Here is a 19,800-nt window from a genome sequence, read left to right as displayed (position 1 = left end):
CAGTGAGAGCTGTTCGGCAGTGGAATTTGCTACCAAGGATTGTGGTAGAGTCTCCTTATTTGGAGGTCTTTAAGCAGAGGCTTGACAGCCATCTGTCAGGAGTGCTTTGATGGTGTTTCCTGCTTGGCAGGGGGTTGGACTGGATGGCCCTTGTGGTCTCTTCCAACTCTATGATTTTATGATTCTATGAAACTTCCCAAAAGTGCAAAACTGCTTAGGGTTAGGGTGTGTGTGTGTGTCTTGCTGATGTGACGAGGGCCAGCTGATCAGACCCTCGCAGCGTCGACTTCCGCTTCAAATGTTCCAAGTGTAAATCTAGCAAGATTTAAAAAAAACAAAAACAAAAACCTGTTCTCAGTTATGGGTTTGCAATATCTGACAGCCCGTTTGCAATATTCAGCGCCCCATCTAGAAGCACCCTTGGACTTCGTTGAAGCTGAGGGGGGTGTCCAAGGGCTTCATGGAAAGGGTAGGAGCTTTTGAGAATTTGGAGAGAGATTTATAGAGAGACATTTCTATCCATTTAGAGCTCAGGGCGGCTTAACAACGCTGCAAAATCGCAATGCCTGTGGTGGCCATTATCAATGGCCAGCTGCGTGGCCACCCTCAAAACACCCCTGCAAGGTGGACCAATTAGTATTTTACCTTTGTTCCAGCTGCAGGTTGACAGATAGTGACTTGCCTGGGACTGTAAGTGGCAGAAGAAGAAGTGGCTCCGGGGTTTCCGACTGAAATATAATTCTTTAGCCCCGTTAGTTTCCATGGTGCAACTGTTGTGGGGTAGCCCTTAATGGATCGTGGCCAGATAGCCAGGTTGCTTTGCCTGCTTTCATTAACATTACAGCGCTGAGTTGATTTAAACAAGCAGGCAAGGGGAGACGGCGGGTAAGGCGCGCGAGCACCGCTAGATGCAACGCTTTGAAGTCATTATTCGGCAAAAAGCCTTTTGGAGGAACAAAACGTGCCGCCAGGGGGCACTGCAGTCAACCGAACACCTCCCCATTCACAGCACCAGGAGGGGAGAGACCGACCCCGCTACCTCCCGGTACCAGGTATTGATTCGTCTTTATCATTCTGCTCAAGCACAAAGAGAGGATGTAGGAAGGAAGGATGGTCTGCCGAGTCCCTGGGGAATTAATCGGTGGAAGGGGGTTCAGAGCACCCAGCCTCCCTTAAATTGATTTTCAGAAGTAAGTGTGAAAGGAGGGTTTGGAATTCGCGCGAGGGATCGAGGCAGCTTTGAAAAGGATATAAGCAGAGAATTACAAAGGAGCTTTGAAATACCCGTGTACACAAGATGCCAATATTTCAGCTGACACCAGCTTCCCCGCAGGAGCAGCAGCGCAGATATTTATTAATTTATTGCATTCATATTGCATTTGTATTTCCTTCCCAAGGTGCTCAAGGGGGCATATGCAGCTCACCCCACCTCCTCACTGAACAACAACCCTGCGAGGAAGGCAGTGACCCCCCCCCCGAGGTCACCCGGGGAGCTTCGCGGTGGCCAAGTAGGGATTCGAACCCTGCTCTCCCGGCTCCTAGTCGGATGCTCTAACAACTGCTGCACCACACAGGCAGGCAGCCTTTATGGGGTTGTGCCTGGAGTTGTATGTCAGATGAAAAACCATGAGCCTCGTTTTAGGTGGCAGCTGCCCAAGTCCCTTCTGACTTACCCCGAATCGGGGCAGTGCCGTGGAGTGGTTAGAGTGTCAAACTGGGACTTGGGAGACTTGGATTCAGGTCCTCACTCAGTCACAAAGATCACTGAGTCACCTTGGGACAGTCACTGCCTCTCAGCCCAGCCTACCTTGCAGGGTTGTTGTGAGGATAAAGCAGGGAGGTGGAGCATTATGTACACGGCCAGGAGTGCCTGGGAGGAGAGGAGGAATATAAATGCAACAATAGCAACCAGGGGGTTGGGCTAGATGACCCTTGGGTTCCCTTCCAACCCTACAGTTCTAGGATTCATGCATAACACGTTGGCCCACATACCTCAGTTTCGCCCCCACTGGCTGGCAGATGCTCTCCATGGTTTCAGAAAGGAATAGCCCTACCTGAAGATGCTGGGTATTATATACAGGTGAAACTCGAAAAAATAGAATATTGTGGAAAAGGTTCATTTCTTTCAGTAATTCAACTTAAAAGGTGAAACTAAAATATGAGATAGACTCATGACAAGCAAAGCGAGGTATGTCAAGCCTTTATTTGTTATAATTGTGATGATTATAGCACACAGCTGGTGAGAACCCCAAAGTAACAATTTCAACTTTGGGGTTTTTATCAGCTGTGCGCCATAATCATCACAATTATAACAAGCAAAGGCTTGACTTATTTCGCTTTGCATGTCATGAGTCTATCCCATGTATTAAACTCCAGTAGCTACTGAAAACAATTGCTTACATAAATGGACTTATCCACGATATTCTAATTTTTCGAGTTTCACCTGTATAAGTTGCATGTAAGTTACGCTGACATTCTTAGAATCGTAGAGCTGTAGAGCTGGAAGGGACTCCAGCGGTCATCTAGTCCAACCCCCTGCGATGCAGGAATCACAGGTATGATTTATGTAAGTTACAGAATTTTGCCACAGGAGGCAGGGAGGTGAATAGCATTGCTTTTGGCAGAAGAGAAAATGCAGCAGAATGGAAACAGTGCTGCATGAGACAGTTATGGGCTGGGTTGGAAACGGATGCCTTCTTAAATCCCTACCCTCCACCCCTACCCTAGGGCCCAGAATTAGCACCTGGTACGGCTTGTAGTGTGGGATTTTCCTGCATTGTGCAGGCGTGCGCGAGAACTGCAAAAGATGAGGCTTCTTTGAGCAAGAGGTGACCCACTCAGTGTCCCCATGAGATGAGGAAAGTACGGTCACACGGAAAAACGTCAGAAATTACTGGAGCCGATTCCACAATGAATGCTGAGACCTTTCTTTTAATGCTTCTGCAGACAGAGAACGGGATGCTCGGCTAAGATGGCTTCAGGTTGCTTCCTCCTAACAGGGTGTCTGGTTTCTCCGAAAGGCTGGTCATCTTCACCAAGAGGTCCTGGGATGCTTGGTCCAGCTGCTCGGCCAGGTGGCTGGTGACCCGCAGCATCCTGTCCATTCCCCGCAAGTGTTCGTTTAACCTACGCAGAAGAGGAGGGAGAAAATATGGAGACCCTCTTTACCCGAACGGGATAAAAGCAAAAGGAAGGAGTTGTGGGTGTTTATGAGCAACCAGAAGAGGAAACACAAGGCCTTGCATTCTTCCCGCAGATATAATTGTCCAGATCTGCTTCCCAATGTCATAGCCCCCTCTGCAAGTGGTGAACAGGAAGAAGATTCGGAGGAATAGACTCCTAGCAGCAGCACCAGGGGCGAAGAGGAGGAGTCTAATGGGGAAATGCCTGCGCTAGAGGAGAAGGAAGCTGGCGAGGGGAGAGATTTCATCCGGCAAGGCCTTCTTCCACCTGCCTTGCCCCAATGCCCCACCCTCCAGTCTCTGCTTCTCAGTTTGTATTGTATTATTTTATGCAAAACAAAATTAAAAATTAAAAAAATCCTTCCAGTAGCACCTTAGAGACCAACTAAGTTTGTTCTTGGTATGAGCTTTCGTGTGCATGCACACTTCGTCAGATACACTGTGGCTTGCCGTCGTTTTATTGATTGTAGTTCAGAAATTATTTATTGCAATTGTTAAGAGTAGATTTCTGTTTAATTTTTATATGCTGATATTTAATGTTATTCTATGCTATTCTACAGCCCTGAGTGCTCACTGGAAGGGCAGATACTGAAGTTGAGGCTCCAGTACTTTGGCCACCTCGTGAGAAGAGAAGACTCCCTGGAAAAGAACCTGATGTTGGGAAAGATGGAGGGCACAAGGAGAAGGGGGCGACAGAGGATGAGATGGTTGGACAGTGTTCTCGAAGCTACTAACATGAGTTTGGCCAAACTGTGGGAGGCAGTGGAGGATAGGGGTGCCTGGCGTGCTCTGGTCCATGGGGTCACGAAGAGTCGGACACGACTGAACGACTGAACAACAAAAATACTATTCTAATGATTGTTGAAAGTTACTTTATTTGATGTAGGTTGCTAATTTTAAAGTTACGTTTTATCGTCACATTTTTTTGTATTGCATTAGATTGTTATAAGGTGTACACACAGATCAGGTGCTCATCTGGAACCGACAGAGGCGTTCCTACACCACTACGGCTGTCCTACCTCGCAGGGTCGGCGCTACCTCAGGAACTTTCCATGTAGGTAGGGGTAGGGGAAATCCGAGCCACATAAGCTTGTCTCTGGAGGAAGGCTGCGCAGCATCAGAACAAGACATGGACCCTTACTGACCTCCCTCCTGGGAAGAAAGCCATAGGAAGCTTTGCAGGGGGTTGAGCTAGATGACCCTTGGGGGTCCCTTCCAACTATCCAGTTCTATGATTCTATGATTCTCATGCAGTGCATTTATCTCCTCCTGTACAGTCTTCCTCCAGAGATGGGCCTCTGTGGCTGGCATCTCCCCTATCTCTTCCCACATGGAAGGTAGCGCTCACCCATTGAAGTAGGGCAGTCGTAGTCCCACATAAGAGAGAGCCATTGGCCTGCAGGCTCCTAAGCATGGACTTCTCCTTATGAAGGTAGAGAAAACACACCCACGCACAGGTGTTTGCAAGTTTCTAGGTATGGCAAAAGTTGCAATCACCTAGAAGGGTCTCCTGTACAAGTCCCACTGAAATGGGCAGGAGATCCACAAGACCATGGCCCACAAAGTCTTTATTCCAGCGCATGAGCCTTCCAACCAAGAGCCTTGCTGGATCACGTCAATGGCCCATCCAGTCCAGGATCCTGTTCTCACAGTGGCCAACCAGATGCCCATTATGGGAAACCCGCAAGCAGGATTTGAACACAAGATCTCAAAAGATCTATAAAAGATCTCAAAGTAGCTGTCTTAATACAAAGAAATTTCAGAAATAGACTGGAAAGAGAAGTGGCTGAATTGCAACGAATCACCAAACTTAAAACCATGGAGAAACCTGGTCTGAACAAAGACATTGGATTCTTATCTCATTATACAGGACAAAGCTATCTTTAGCCATCTCACCCCTTGCCTTTCCCTGCAAGACTAATTGCAGCCGTTTAGAGTCGTCAACAGGTTTTCCACACTTATCAGCCTATCACCCATTCCCACCACCCTTCTGAGTAATACCCCTCCCCACTCCCCCACTATATTTAAGGATCTGGTGACTTCTGTTTCAGTGTATCTGAAGAAGTGTGCATGCACACGAAAGCTCATACCAGGAACAAACTCAGTTGGTCTCTAAGGTGCTACTAGAAAGAATTTTCGATTTTGTTTTGAAGATCTCAAAAGATATATAAAAGATCTCAAAGTAGCTGTCTTAATACAAAGAAATTTCAGAAATAGACTGGAAAGAGAAGTGGCTGAATTGCAACGAATCACCAAACTTAAAACCATGGAGAAACCTGGTCTGAACAAAGACATTGGATTCTTATCTCATTATACAGGACAAAGCTATCTTTAGCCATCTCACCCCTTGCCTTTCCCTGCAAGACTAATTGCAGCCGTTTAGAGTCGTCAACAGGTTTTCCGCACTTATCAGCCTATCACCCATTCCCACCACCCTTCTGAGTAATACCCCTCCCCACTCCCTCACTGTATTTAAGGATCTGGTGACTTCCGTCTCAGTGTATCTGAAGAAGTGTGCATGCACACGAAAGCTCATACCAAGAACAAAATTAGTTGGTCTCTAAGGTGCTACTGGAAATAATTTTTTATTTTATTTTGTTTTGAACACAAGAGCAACTCTCTCCTCCTCTAGCCTCCAGCATCTGGGATTCATGTGGGATGTAATCTACTGAGAGCAGTCAAGTACAGTCATACCTTGGGTTATGGCTGCTTCAGGTTGTGTGATTTCAGGTTGCGCACCGCGCCGAACCCAAAAGTACTGGAATAGGTTACTTCCAGGTTTCGGCGCTCGCGCATGCGCAGAGACACCAAATTGCAACCCGCGCGTGTGCAGATGCGGCGCTGCGGGTCACGGACGCTGCAGGTTGCGAACGCGGCTCCCGCACAGATTGCGTTCGCTACCCGAGTGTCCACTGTACAACATTCCTTGTAATGTTAGAGAAGACATGCGAGGGAATGTTTGATCCAGCCAGTCAAAAACTTCCTGTTTCCTCCTGGCTGAAGCATTCTTCCTTTTCATGTGACTAGTGGTGGGCGTGACCTTACCTGTCCAGGTAACAAAAGGACAAGGCATGCTGCCACTCTTCCTCCTTTTTTGCTTCCTTCTTCGCTCGACCAGCTTCTCAGCTAGCAGAAGCACTGGGATTATCCCCCCACCCCCAATATGGGGTAGATCCACATGTACATATTTGTAACTGTCTGCCTTCAGGGATCCAACTGTGAACTGATATAAGTAAAGTTATTTTATTGACTTTGAATAAGATTGCCGTGTTTTAAGAGGGATTAAAGGGAACTTTAATATATAGTGAGAGGCTTGCACAAGCCTGCAACCAGCTACCCGCTGTGCATGTTAGAAGGGGAATGTAAACGAGGGAGAAAGGTTGTTTTCTGCTGCTCCAGAGAAGCGGACACGGGGCAATGGATTCAAACTACAAGAAAGAAGATTCCACCTAAACATTAGGAAGAACTTCCTGACAGTGAGAGCTGTTCGGCAGTGGGATTTGCTGCCAAGGAGTGTGGTGGAGTCTCCTTCTTTGGAGGTCTTTAAGCAGAGGCTTGACAGCCATCTGTCAGGAATGCTTTGATGGTGTTTCCTGCTTGGCAGGGGGTTGGGCTGGATGGCCCTTGGGGTCTCTTCCAACTCAATGATTCTATGATTCTATGATTCTAGTCTTATGAGAGAGGGAGAAAATATTTCTCTCTGTGTGTTTTCTCCACGCCATGCCTTCTCTTATGAACTTCCACTTCTCCTGCAGACCTAGGATTACGTGTTGCGAGGAGAGAAGCTTGTACATTCAGCCTGCAATGCTGAGAGACTGGGGCCAGCTGAGCGGGAGCGATTTCTTTATATATTTTTTCTGCTGATTCTCAGGGGTTTCTCCTGGGGAATTTACATTTCCCCGGCTCAATTTCACATCCGAGCAGGAATTTGGCTGGCGGTTTTGCAGCTGTGTAACTCACTCAGCCACCAGCTCCGTGTGCGAGGGATGCCATGTCCCAACAGGGGAGAGAGAGAGAGAGAAACTAAAATCTTGCTCCTCGGCCTCCATTGCCTCCTGTCCTCGTATTCCTGCCCCCCCCCACTCTCCTGCACACCCACTGTGCCCTTGAAAACACCCAAGCCCACCCCCACCCCACGCTTAATAGCACCACAGTAAAATGAATGGGCTCACTGGAAGGACAGATCCTGAAGCTGAGGCTCCAAGACTTTGGCCAGCTCATGAGAAGAGAAGACTCCCTGGAAAAGACCCTGATGTTGGGAAAGATGGAGGGCACAAGGAGAAGGAGACGGAGACGACAGAGGATGAGATGGTTGGACAGTGTTCTCGAAGCTACCAACATGAGTTTGACCAAACTGTGGGAGGCAGTGGAAGACAGGAGTGCCTGGCATGCTCAGGTCCATGGGGTCACGAAGAGTCGGACACGACTAAACGACTAAACAACAACAACAAAATGAATGGGCATTTGACACAGGGGAGCCCAGAATTTAGTGATACAGCATCTGCTTTGCTTGCTGAATGCAGCAGGTTCAATTCCCAATGGCGTCTCTGCCCAGTGGCTTTAAAATTTCAGTGGCACCCTGTGCAATGCCAAGTGTGGGCAATTAGTTCACACTCCCTGAAATGCCCTGCTTTGAAATTCTGGAGAGCTGCTGCTGGTCCGTGTGGACTTCTGAATTGTGGGAATGTTCAGAGTGGCAGGAGAGGATATATTGTTTATTAATATCCTTCCTAACTTGTGCTAGCAAGTTTCTTTACTTAGCAGAGTTTAGAATCCTAGAATCCTAGAGTTGGAAGAGACCACAAGGGCCATCCAGTCCAACCCCCTGCCAAGGAGGAAACACCATCAAAGCATTACTGAAAGATCACTGTCAAGCCTCTGCTTCAAGACGTTTATAATGAGATAAGAATCCAATGTCTCTATTCAGACCAGGTCTCTCCATGGTTTTAAGTTTGTTAATAAGTTGCAATTCAGCAACTTCTCTTTCCAGTCTGTTTCTGAAATTCCTTTGTAGTAAGACAGCTACTTTGAGATCTTGTATAGAATGTCCTGGGAGACTGAAGTGTCTCCCAGTAGGTGTGCCTTTAAGCAGGAGCTGAATTCAATGTGTCCCCCACCCCGAGAAGGAAGGATTTCCTTTCCTCTGCCTGCCGGTTACTTCCTTGGCTGACCCAAGGTTCCAGTTTTACAAGAGATTTCCTTCCTTTCCTCGTGTGTGTGTGTGTGTGTGTGCTACTCACCCTCTCACCGACCCTCCAGAGGATGTACGAAGCAGCTAGCTCTGTGCTCCATTGCTAAGCCCTGCAAAAAGAGCATTTGTTCAGAAGAAGCACCTACTTCTTTTTCTCGTCCTCTGCATGCAGATGATCATCTGCATGGATGTGTTCCTCCAACTCCTGCAGGAACTTCCCAAGGATCTCATGGAACGCCCCGTTGGCCTCTCGCACATCCGGAAGGGCTTGGGAAACGATGTCCTGGTACCTGGACTGGCCGGCCTCCAGAGCTGCAGCTTCCTGGAGGCTCTTCAGGTTGCCTCCAATGTCCTCCAACAAGATCTTGAGATGGTCCAGCTCTTCCTGAGAGGCTGGTGTGGCGGTTGCCTGGCCCGTTGGCGTGCAAAAGCTCCCAGACCAGGGGATGTGAAATGTGAAGTCGCAAAAGTCTGGGTTTGGGGACTGATCTCCATGGTGTTCTGGGGTTGGTGTCACAGTGGCATTGCCCAGCGATTCGTTTTCCTTGCTCTGGGCGGGTATGAGAAGACTCAGCCCTAGCAGCAGGCTCCAAACCCCGAGCGGTCTTGTTGCAACCTGGGGGGAAAAAGGAAATGCGAGTCACTATTCTCAGAGATGAGGTGTGGGTGGTTGCACCTGAATCCAGGCCTGTTTTTCCAAGCCCAATGCTTTTCCCAGGGTGGGAAAAGAGAGAAGAACTCAGATGAGGGAGTTTGGGATGTTTAGCCTGGGGAAGAAGAGACTGAGAGGTGATCGGATGGTCAAATTCAAATATCTGAAAGGTTTTCACATGGAAGATGGAGCAAGTTTGTTTTCTGCTGCTCAAGGGGGTGGGGTACAAACTAATGACTTCAAGCCAGGGGTGTAGCAAGGGGGGGCGGGGGGCGGGCCGCCCCGGGTTCCATAATGGAGGGGCTGACAAATTATCAAGGAACAATTGTTTTAGAAAAAAAAATGATTTTTTTTAAATGCCTGCTCCGAAGGTCTTATCTTACTGTACTAGGGATTATATTGCTATATATGAAATTTCATGCATATCGGTTAATATCTTGACGCTCCTCCACCAAAATAGCTGTTCACTTGGCTGTTTTCCTATGTCGTGAAGGCTGAACTTTCAGTTCAGAGAACACTTACTGTTCCCAACCCTAACCCTGTGGAAAGCCATCTAATTAGACTTTAATTTTGAGATGTTTTTAGGAGGTAATTTAATTATTGTTTGAATTTATACCAATGTTATATATCTGATGTTAGCCACCCTGAACCTGACTTCGGCCAGGGAGGGTGGGATATAAATAAAAGTTTTATTATTATTATTATTATTATTATTATTATTATTATTATTATTACTTGTTATTATTCCTTTGTAAGAAAATATGAAATAACAAAAAACTATTTTTGCGGGGGGGATCAATGGGGGGGTTGACAAGAAATTTTTCACACCGGGTACCACCTGACCTTCCCATGCCTCGGGGGGGGGGGGTTGACAAAAAATTTTTTGCCCCCGGGTATCAATTTATCTTGCTACGCCCCTGTGCACAAGCTACAAGAAAGGAGATTCCGACTAAACATACAGAAAAACCTTCTGACAGTAAGAGCTGTTGGACAGTGGAATGGGCTTCCTTGAGAGGTTGTAGACTCTCCTTCCTTGGAGGTTTTTAAGCAGAGGTTAGATGGCCATCTGTCATGGATACTTTAGTTGAGATTCCTGCACTGGAGGGGGTTGGGCTAGAGGACCCTTGGGGTCCTTTCCAGCTCTACAATTCTATGAGAGTATGAGAAGGCAGGACAGAGATTCTCCAACTAACTAACTAACTAACTAACTAACTAACTAACTAAATAACTAAATAACTAAATAACTAAATAACTAACCATTGTAGTTGTGAATTGTCCTGGGCATAGGGTGGCATATAAATTTAATTAACAACAAGTGCTACTACCTTGTAGGCTGATTGGCACAAATAAAGTCCCTCGCCTCCATCACCAACCTCCTTTTCATTCAGCTCGTCCTTGCAATAATTTGTGTCCAGATTCGCTTCCTGCCAGGAAAGCAATCATCCCAGCTTTGCAGCGACTGTGGCTGTTGGCAACCAACAACCGTCACCTGGAAGGAACCACCTGGCCACCTGCCACGGCTATCTCTTGTCCACCTGTACCCCGCACAGCCCAACTAGCCTCACAAAAATGCTCTGCCTTGCTAAGGTTCCCCCCCCTTTCCTTCTGGCATTCAGTCGCAAAAACCCAGCGCTCAGTATTCTCCCCAGAGGCATCCAACGTCCTGCAAAAGGAGGCACTTATTTATGCAGCACACAGTTAATCTATGGAACTCCTTCCTGCAGGAGGCAGTGGTGGACACCAACTGAGGTGGCTTTCTAAGAGGATTAGACAAACCCAGGGAAGGCTATCCCAACCGGGGGCAACATAACTTCTGTAGTGGACTCTCCTTCCTTGGAGGTTTGTAAGCAGAGGTTGGAGGGCCATCTGTCATGGATGCCTTAGCTGAGATTCCTGAAATGCAGGGGGTTGGACTGGATGACCCTTGGGGTCCCTTCCAACTCTACCGTTCCATGGTTCTGAATATACCATTCACTGGAAACCGCAAGAAGGCAGAGGACTTTTGCACAGAAAGAATAACAGAACAGGATGCTGAGCTAGATGGATCATTGGCCTGATCCAACAAGCTCTTCTTTTCTGCTTAATTACTGCCGTATAGTTAAAGCTATGGTTTTCCCAGTAGTAATGTACGGAAGTGAGAGCTGGACCATCAAGAAGGCTGATCGCCGAAGAATTGATGCTTTTGAATTATGGTGCTGGAGGAGACTCTTGAGAGTCCCATGGACTGCAAGAAGATCAAACCTATCCATTCTCAAGGAAATCGGCCCTGAGTGCTCACTAGAAGGGCAGATCCTGAAGTTGAGGCTCCCGTACTTTGGCCACCTCATGAGAAGAGAAGACTCCCTAGAAAAGACCCTGATGTTGGGAAAGATTGAGGGCACAAGGAGAAGGGGACGACAGAGGATGAGATGGTTGGACAGTGTTCTCGAAGCGACTGGCATGAGTTTGGCCAAACTGCGAGAGGCAGTGAAGGATAGGCGTGCCTGGCGTGCTCTGGTCCATGGGGTCACGAAGAGTCGGACACGACTGAACGACTGAACAACAACAACAACTGCCTTTAATCCTTAACTGGTATGGTTAGGGTTAGAGTTGGGGATAAGGGATAGGAGATATGGTTTTATTTATGCTTCTTAATGCCAGCTATTGGAAACCACAGAGAGTGCTCTTGCATTGAAATCCTGATCTGATCCAGAAGACTCCTCTGAGGCTCTTAAGGTTTCCAGCAATTCCATTTGCTGCTTAGTGACAGAACCCACCCAGCACACTGGATTTTCCCCAGAGGCGTCCGATATCCTGCAAGGGAAATGGAAGAGTTTCTCGTTCTCTCTCCTCTCTAGCTGGCCTTTAGGGTAGAGTCTTCTTTGGCATTGCTTCCAGCAGAACTTTCTGAACCCCTCCTGCCTGCCAGAAGCTTCCTCCAGCAAAATACTCAAAGGCAGGTTTTGGTGGCCAAATTAAGTTCTGCTCTAATTAATCCATGAAGCCAGATAGAGATGGAGACAGAATTTGCTGGAAGTAAGCAATGTTTGTTTGTTTGTTTGTTTGTTTCATTGATCTCTCATCTCTCCTCCAAGGTGCTCAAGTTGGCCAACGCCAACACAGTTCTCCCTCCCCCCCACCACCACCATTTGATCCTCACAATAACCCTGTGAGGTAGGCCAGGCTGAGAGGCTGTGACTGGCCAGTGAGCTTCATGGCTGATTGGGGATTTGAAGCCCTGGTCCTACACCAAGACTCTAAACACTACTCCACTCTGCCTCTACACCGGAGTATCTCTACATCATCCTTCATGGCAGAGAAAGACCGTTCCAAGGCGGCTCATGTAAAGAAAGGTTAAACTATAAATTCGCTCTCTCCCAATTCATTTCTGATTCCCTCCCTTGCATGATCCAAACCAGCTGCCTATTAAGTACGCACTACAAAGGCAGACTTTTGGTTTCCCTGCAAGTCACAGCCTTGCCTTTTCCAGAGAACCTGCTTTGCTGCCAGATGGCATCCGTACAGACTTCTAATTCTGGATACTTCCTTTGAATCGCAGTCAGCGGGAATGTGAATTAAGGAGTTGGGAACTCTACTGAATTCCCAGGAGGGGGTATACGGAGACCACACCCTGCTCTGTCCCCTCTTCTTGTGGGGCATGAATGACCCAGCCTTAGTTAAGAACAGGAGCTGGGAACAACAGTAGACTTTCAGTTGTTGTGGATTCACAGACCCTCCAAGTGCCCCTATTCTCCAGAGACAGTTTTGGATTTACAGAAGCCGTACTGGTTTCTGATTTGATCCCAGTGTTATTTGTTCAGTGGTCTCTGTTTGCCTGAGCTCGAGTCTAGACTAAGGATTCTAAGCTCCTGTGTTCTGATTCAATACATGTTGTCCCTTGAACTCTGAGTCATGATTCGCAGCTTGGAAGTTTAGACAGCCAATCGTGTTGGGAGTGGGAGGGGCCCAGGCTTTCAGAAATGTATACAAGCAGTTGCTTTGCCCAGGTTCAATAAAGGTTCTTGCTGTTATTGCTGTGTCTTGCCTTGTGGGAACCAACCTACAATTCACTGGTGACAAGGATGGGATGCTAGGCTAGGTATGCAGCCCTGGCTAGCTTCCACAAGCTGAAATCTCTGCTGGGGAACCGTCGTCTCAGCTGAGCTGAAATCACTGGCTGCAGCCACAAGGCAGATCACACACAGCAGATGTCATGTGTTATGTACTGAGTTGAATAGGATCCAGAATGCAGCAGTCTGATTGGTCCTAGAACAATAGGATCCAGAATACAGCAGTCTGGTTGGTCCTGGAACAATAGGATCCAGAATGCAGCAGTCTGATTGGTCCTGGAACAATAGGATCCAGAATGCAGCAGTCTGATTGGTCCTAGAACAATAGGATCCAAAATGCAGCAGTCTCGTTGGTCCTAGAACAATAGGATCCAGAATGCAGCAGTCTGATTGGTCCTAGAACAATAGGATCCAGAATGCAGCAGTCTGATTGGTCCTAGAACAATAGGATCCAGAATGCAGCAGTCTGATTGGTCCACAGGAGCCACCCAATCCAGCTCCAGGTGGAAGTGAATCCTCAACCTGATTGGCATACAGGAGTATCCTGGAATTAGCCAATCACGTGGGGTCCATTGTGTAAATAATGTATATAAAGCAGATTTTGGGGGGAACTTCCATTCTTCGCTGCTATGAGCTGAATAAAGAGCATGAAATCCACACTTGACTCTGAGTATATTTCATCATGGCTACCCAGGGCCACATCAAAGAATTAGACACAACAGTTCCAGGGAAATGGGACTCCTACGCCACCAGCTGGAGATCTTCTTCGCAGCCAATAGGGTGACTGACCCCGAACTGAAGCGGGCTACGCTGTTGAGTGTGTGGGGGCCTGCTATGTTCGACATTGCCCAGGTTCTGGTGGCCCCAGCCAAGCTGAATGATACAACGTTCGATGCAATCATGCTGAAGCTGCGGCAGACCTACTTCGTTCCTCAGCCATCAGAGATTGCTGGCATGCCTTCTACAAACGAGACCAGGCATCAGGTAAATCCATTGTGGCCTTTGTTGCGGCTTTGCGGCAGGCCACCCACCACTGCAAATCATGACTCAGAGTTCAAGGGTCAAAGGCAGCGACCCATATCCTGAAATATTCTGTGACTGGACATCATGTATCGAATCAGAACACAGGAGCTCAGAATCCTTAGTCCAGACTCAAGTTCAGGCAAGCAGAGACAACTGAATACCTAACACCTGGAATGTCCTGCTTTCCCTTAGAACAGGCTTCCTCAACCTCGGCCCTCCAGATGTTTTTGGCCTACAACTCCCATCATCCCTAGCTAGCAGGACCAGTGGTCAGGGATGATGGGAATTGTAGTCTCAAAACATCTGGAGGGCCGAGTTTGAGGAAGCCTGCCTTAGAACTGTGATGGCCAAACTCGGCCCTCCAGCTGTTTTGGGACTACAATTGCCATCATCCCTGACCACTGGTCCTGTTAGCTAGGGATCATGGGAGTTGTAGTCCAAAAACAGCTGGAGGGCCGAGTTTGGCCATCACTGCCTTAGAACGCCCCTATTTTCACCAGAGTAATGTTGGAGGGTATGCTTCTGTAAATCTGGGATTGTCTCCCCCAAATAGGGGCATTTGGAGGGTCTTTTATCCGTCCTGATTCTTCCAATATTCAGTTTCATGTTTCTGGTGTTATGAGAGAGGAGAAGAAACATTTCTCTGCTCACTTTCCCCATGCCGTGCATAACTAAGCGGAAGGTTAATTACGCTGAAGGATAATTATGGGACAATGGAAAATGTGGGGAAATGATTGCCTGACGCAATGTTGCACACCCTCCCTGAAAACCAATCAGAATGGATGTTCATCCAACCTTTACCCTGGCTTTTGACAAATTTTCAGGACCAACTTTATTCTCGCAATGTTAATCTGCTTTAAGCTGTTTTTAAAATTGCGCCATGCTGTATTTCAATATTAATGTTGCATGTTAGTTGCACCCTGCCCTGGGGCCTTAGGGTGAAGGGCAGTGAGATATACTCGGAGTCTAGTGTGAATTTCATGCACTTTATTCAGCTCATAGTAGTGAGGACTCCAGTTTCCCCAAAACGTTTGCTTTATATACACTATTTACACAATGGGTCCCACGTGATTGGCTAATTCCGGGATACTCCGGTATGCCAATCGGAGTGCGGATTCACTTCCACCTGGAGCTGGATTGGGTGGCTCCTGGGGACCAATCAGACTGCTGAAATCTCAATCCTATTGTTCTGGGACCAGTCAGACTGCTGCAGTTTGGATCCTATTCAACTCAGTACATAACAGGCAGGTAACAAATTTCAATAAGAAAAAGAACAATCGCCCAACAAACTTTGGGCAAACAAATCAGGAAGCAACTTCATCTGGAAGCAGCCTCGGAAGCCCCAATGTTCTGGCACAGATGTAGCCTATAGCCATTGCAACTAACAGCTTCGGAAAGGCTCTCCAATCCACTTTTAAAACCATTTAAGCGAGTGGCTCCCAAGGAGGAGCTTTATAAACTATAAGATGACACTGAACAAGGACAACAGAGGGGAATGTAAAGATGAATGGTGGGGGGGCATGGGAGAGAGCAGAAAAATGGCAAGAAGGGGAATAGGGTGAAAATGATAAAAATTGAATTAGGACGGATTTATGGTACCCTGAAGATAGCGTGTTAAGACTTTAGGATTTTGATGTTAAGTTTTAAGACTTTGATGTTATGATTTTGGGAATTTTGAATTAGTGAAGAGATATGTAACTGACTAATAGCAGCAGTTTAAGTGAAAAGAAGCATAAGATTGATTTAAGAATTATTTTATGATACTATAAGATGTTAAGTTTTTATGATAGTATAAAAGGTTGGATAATGAATTGTAATGTAATGTTAAAAATGGATGTTACCAAAGTATATTAGTATTGAAGGCAGAGGAGGGAAAGCGGGGGAGGTCCCTTTAGAAGATCAGAAACTAGATTTTGTTAAGTAGTAAGAGATAGATTGGTGTTCCAGTTTAGGTATGTATTTGTTTTGGTTTTGTTTTAATTGTTCTATTTGTTGATGTTGTTGTTTTGTCTTTTTATGGTGTAGAAAACCAATAAAATCTTATAAAAAAAAAAAAAAGCGAGTGGCTACCATAACCACATCTGGTGGCCCTGAGCTGTACTGTCCACATCACACGGTTTCGTCATTGTTAATTTTACAGAGATTCTGTGTTCTTTTTCAGGTGTTAAGGACTTGGTGTTCACCAGACAATCAATCCCTTTCGGAGCAAGTTTGGAAACGCCTGAAAAAAACACGATCTCAGACAAGCACAAGAAAGAGGAAAAACATATGACCAGCCCTGGCTTTGAAATGGGCACCAAATGCCTGGCCCACAAAGGATTTATTTTCGCATAACCAAGTTGTTAACCACACGGCATCGTATTTCCCCGGACTCTCCCTTTCCCGTTTGAAGGCTCTTTTCTCTCTCATCTTCTGCAGATGGTTACATACCCTCTAACATTTCTCTGATGAAAATAGGGGTGTCCAATCCCCTAATGTTTTCCCAGTAGTAATGTATGGAAGTGAGAGCTGGACCATAAAGAAGGCTGATCGCCGAAGAATTGATGCTTTTGAATTATGGTGCTGGAGGAGACTCTTGAGAGTCCCATGGACTGCAGAAAGATCAAACGTATCCATCCTTAAGGAAATCAGCCCTGAGTGCTCACTGGAAGGGCAGATCCTGAAGTTGAGGCTCCCGTACTTTGGCCACCTCATGAGAAGAGAAGACTCCCTAGAAAAGACCCTGATGTTGGGAAAGATGGAGGGCACAAGGAGAAGGGGACGACGGAGGATGAGATGGTTGGACAGTGTTCTCGAAGCGACTGGCATGAGTTTGGCCAAACTGCAGGAGGCAGTGAAGGATAGGGGTGCCTGGAATGCTCTGGTCCATGGGGTCATGAAGAGTCGGACACGACTGAACAACTGAACAACAACAACAATCCCCTAATATGGATTACGAGTACGACAAGGCTGTATATTGCCTCCCTGCTTATTTAACTTATATGCAGAATTCATCATGCAAAAGGTTGGACTGGATGAATCCCGAGCCGGAATTAAGATTGCCGGAAGTAATATCAACAACCTCAGATATGCTGATGACACAACCTTGATGACAGAAAGTGAGGAGGAATTAAAGAACCTTTTAATGAGGGTGAAAGAGGAGAGCGGAAAATATGGTCTGAAGCTCTACATAAAAAAAACTAAGATCATGGCCACTGGTCCCATCACCTCCTGGCAAATAGAAGGGGAAGAAATGGAGGCAGTGAGTGATTTTACTTTCTTGGGTTCCATGATCACTGCAGATGGTGACAGCAGTCACGAAATTAAAAGACGTCTGCTTCTTGGGAGAAAAGCAATGACAAACCTAGACAGCATCTTAAAAAAGCAGAGACAGCACCTTGCCAACAAAGGTCCGTATAGTTAAAGCTATGCTTTTCCCGGTAGTAATGTATGGAAGTGAGAGCTGAACCATAAAGAAGGTTGATCGCCGAAGAATTGATGCTTTTGAATTCTGGTGCTGGAGGAGGCTCTTGAGAGTCACATGGACTGCAAAAAGATCAAACCTATCCATTCTTAAAGAAATCAGCCCTGTGGGCAGGGAGGGTCTCAGCCTGCGTACCAGATGGAGCTGGTAGACAGCAGCCCTGGATACAGAATTAACCTGCGCCTCCATAGACAGCTGTGAGTCCAGAATGACTCCCAGGCTGCGCACCTGGTCCTTCAGGGGCACAGTTACCCCATTCAGGACCAGGGAGTCCTCCACACCTACCCGCCCCCTGTCCCCCCAAAACAGTACTTCTGTCTTGTTTACCCTTTCCCCCCATTACATTTTCCCTAAATCTTTTCCTAAATTTGCATATGCAGATGAAATAGTTAGTGTTATGACCTATGGTCCTGTGTGCCTGCCCCGCCGGTCTTTTAAGAATCTAGCTTCCCCTCTTTAGAACCATTGCTCTTTTTTTCCTCATGTGCAATGAATGCACCTTTAACAGATAAGTCAACTGACTAAATCTCAGATTATCAATTTAGTAAGGTTTTTTTGTTTTTGTTTCAGATGACATTAGCCTGGCTTTTAATGAAAATGCAGAGTAGCAAACTGGATCTGCATTAGTGCTGTGAGGTCACTTTCAGACAACCTGCCCGTTGAGCCTCCATCCCAATTTGCTTGTCACACGCTTTGCTGGGAGGTTAGGCACCATTAATACACATTTGTTCTGATTTGCTTGTGGGGAGGTTAGACTGAAAAGCATTTGCCACCCTGGCCTGTTGCAGATAGCCTACTAAAGGTTTCTCAGAATGCAGGCTGGACAACTACTAATTTGAAAGCCGCTTCAAGGCAGTGATAGATAGCAGATCACCTCCACCCTCTCCCTTCACACAAAACACCTATTTTTAATATGCTGGGCAGCGATAATATGAACCAAAAAATCTCCGACTCACCATGGCAGAGATCTCTCCAGTGCAATTCAGTGTGAACTTCAGCAGTGGATCAGAGTGACAGCTGTCCTCCAATGTCAGCGATGCAACGGGCAATTTAAAAACGTCTCTGTGAGTCGTCTGCCCTAAGATCTCCTCCAGCAATCTCTATGGAATTCCCTGTGGGTCAGTTATGGATTCAACCCAAGTCAATCTACCAGTCAAAGGGGGCCAGCTCTGTGCATGGGGAGGCTAGACAGACGGACCATGTCAGCACAAAGCGTTTGCTGAGAGCCCGGTTCCCTTCCTTCGCAGTGCTGTGTGTTTTCAATTTACTTAACTTCTGTGGAATGCTAATGACTGACCAAGAAAGAGAGAGAGAGATTTGGAGATCTGGTTTAAAAAAGAAACAGGAGGCCCAACGCTGAGGAAGTAAAGAAGGAACATGCCGTTCTCGCCACCAGTAAAAACAGGGCTGGATTTTGGCTTTAGAAGGCAGCAAGCCATGATGTTGCCATGGAAGGAATACAGCTCAGAGGACACTTTATGAGTCAAAGAGCAGGAAGGGACCCCAATGGTCATCTAGTCCAACCCCCTACCATTCAGAAATCTCAACTAAATTTCATCCATGACAGAGGGCAATCCAACCTCTGCTTTAAAACCTCCAACGAAGGAGAGTGCACAACCTCCTGAGGGAGACCATCCCACTGTCGAACAGCTGTTATTGTTATAAAGGTATTCAGATGTTGGTTTGAGTCCTAGCCTCCAGAGAAGAAGAGTTTGGATTTGATATCCCGCTTTATCACTACCCAAAGGAGTCTCAAAGCGGCTAACATTCTCCTTTCCCTTCCTCCCCCACAACAAACACTCTGTGAGGTGAGTGGGGCCGAGAGACTTCAGGGAAGTGTGACTAGCCCAAGGTCACCCAGCAGCTGCATGTGGAGGAGTGGAGACACGAACCCAGTTCCCCAGATTACGAGTTTACCGCTCTTAACCACTACACCACACTGGCTCTCAGAGTAGGAAAAAACAAGCTTGCTCTGTCTTCCACGTGACAGCCCTTGAGATATTTGAAGATGGCAGCACCCTCCGCTCCTGTGGTCTCCAGCAATTGGTATTCAGAATAATTTACTGCCTCCAACCAGAGAGGCAAAGCAGCCACAGGGCTAGTAATCATCGATAACCCTCTCTTCCTCTATGAATGTGGCCAATACTCTTTCAAACCCATCTAAGTTGGCCATCCCTGCCTCCTGTGGGAGTGAGTTCCACTGTTTAGCTGTGTGCCAAGTGAAGAATTATCATCAACAT

At 46.8% G+C, this 19,800-nt stretch overlaps 1 protein-coding gene across 1 annotated transcript; it reads right to left on the bottom strand.

Moving 5' to 3' along the window:
- Positions 1-2,923: 2,923 nt before the first annotated feature.
- Positions 2,924-18,806, bottom strand: LOC117044751. Its single transcript, XM_033145535.1, has 3 exons — positions 18,517-18,806; positions 8,520-8,989; positions 2,924-3,126 (listed from the first exon to the last, which is right to left on the bottom strand). The coding sequence occupies exons 1-3, from the start codon at positions 18,517-18,519 to the stop codon at positions 2,967-2,969; spliced, it is 633 nt and encodes a 210-aa protein (XP_033001426.1). The 5' UTR covers positions 18,520-18,806; the 3' UTR covers positions 2,924-2,966.
- Positions 18,807-19,800: the final 994 nt, after the last annotated feature.

The sequence above is a fragment of the Lacerta agilis genome, chromosome 3 (assembly GCF_009819535.1).
Source record: "Lacerta agilis isolate rLacAgi1 chromosome 3, rLacAgi1.pri, whole genome shotgun sequence".
Lineage (NCBI taxonomy): Eukaryota > Metazoa > Chordata > Lepidosauria > Squamata > Lacertidae > Lacerta > Lacerta agilis.
The sequence above is the reverse complement of the archived record's forward strand: the minus strand, read 5'-3'. Positions and strand labels throughout refer to the sequence as shown.

Excerpts from the sequence above, each read along its gene's own strand:
- LOC117044751 (XM_033145535.1), bottom strand. Across the intron at positions 3,127-8,519 it reads GCAGAGGACGAGAAAAAGAA|GTTAAACGAACACTTGCGGG; the intron begins GTAGGTGCTTCT and ends TCTTCTGCGTAG.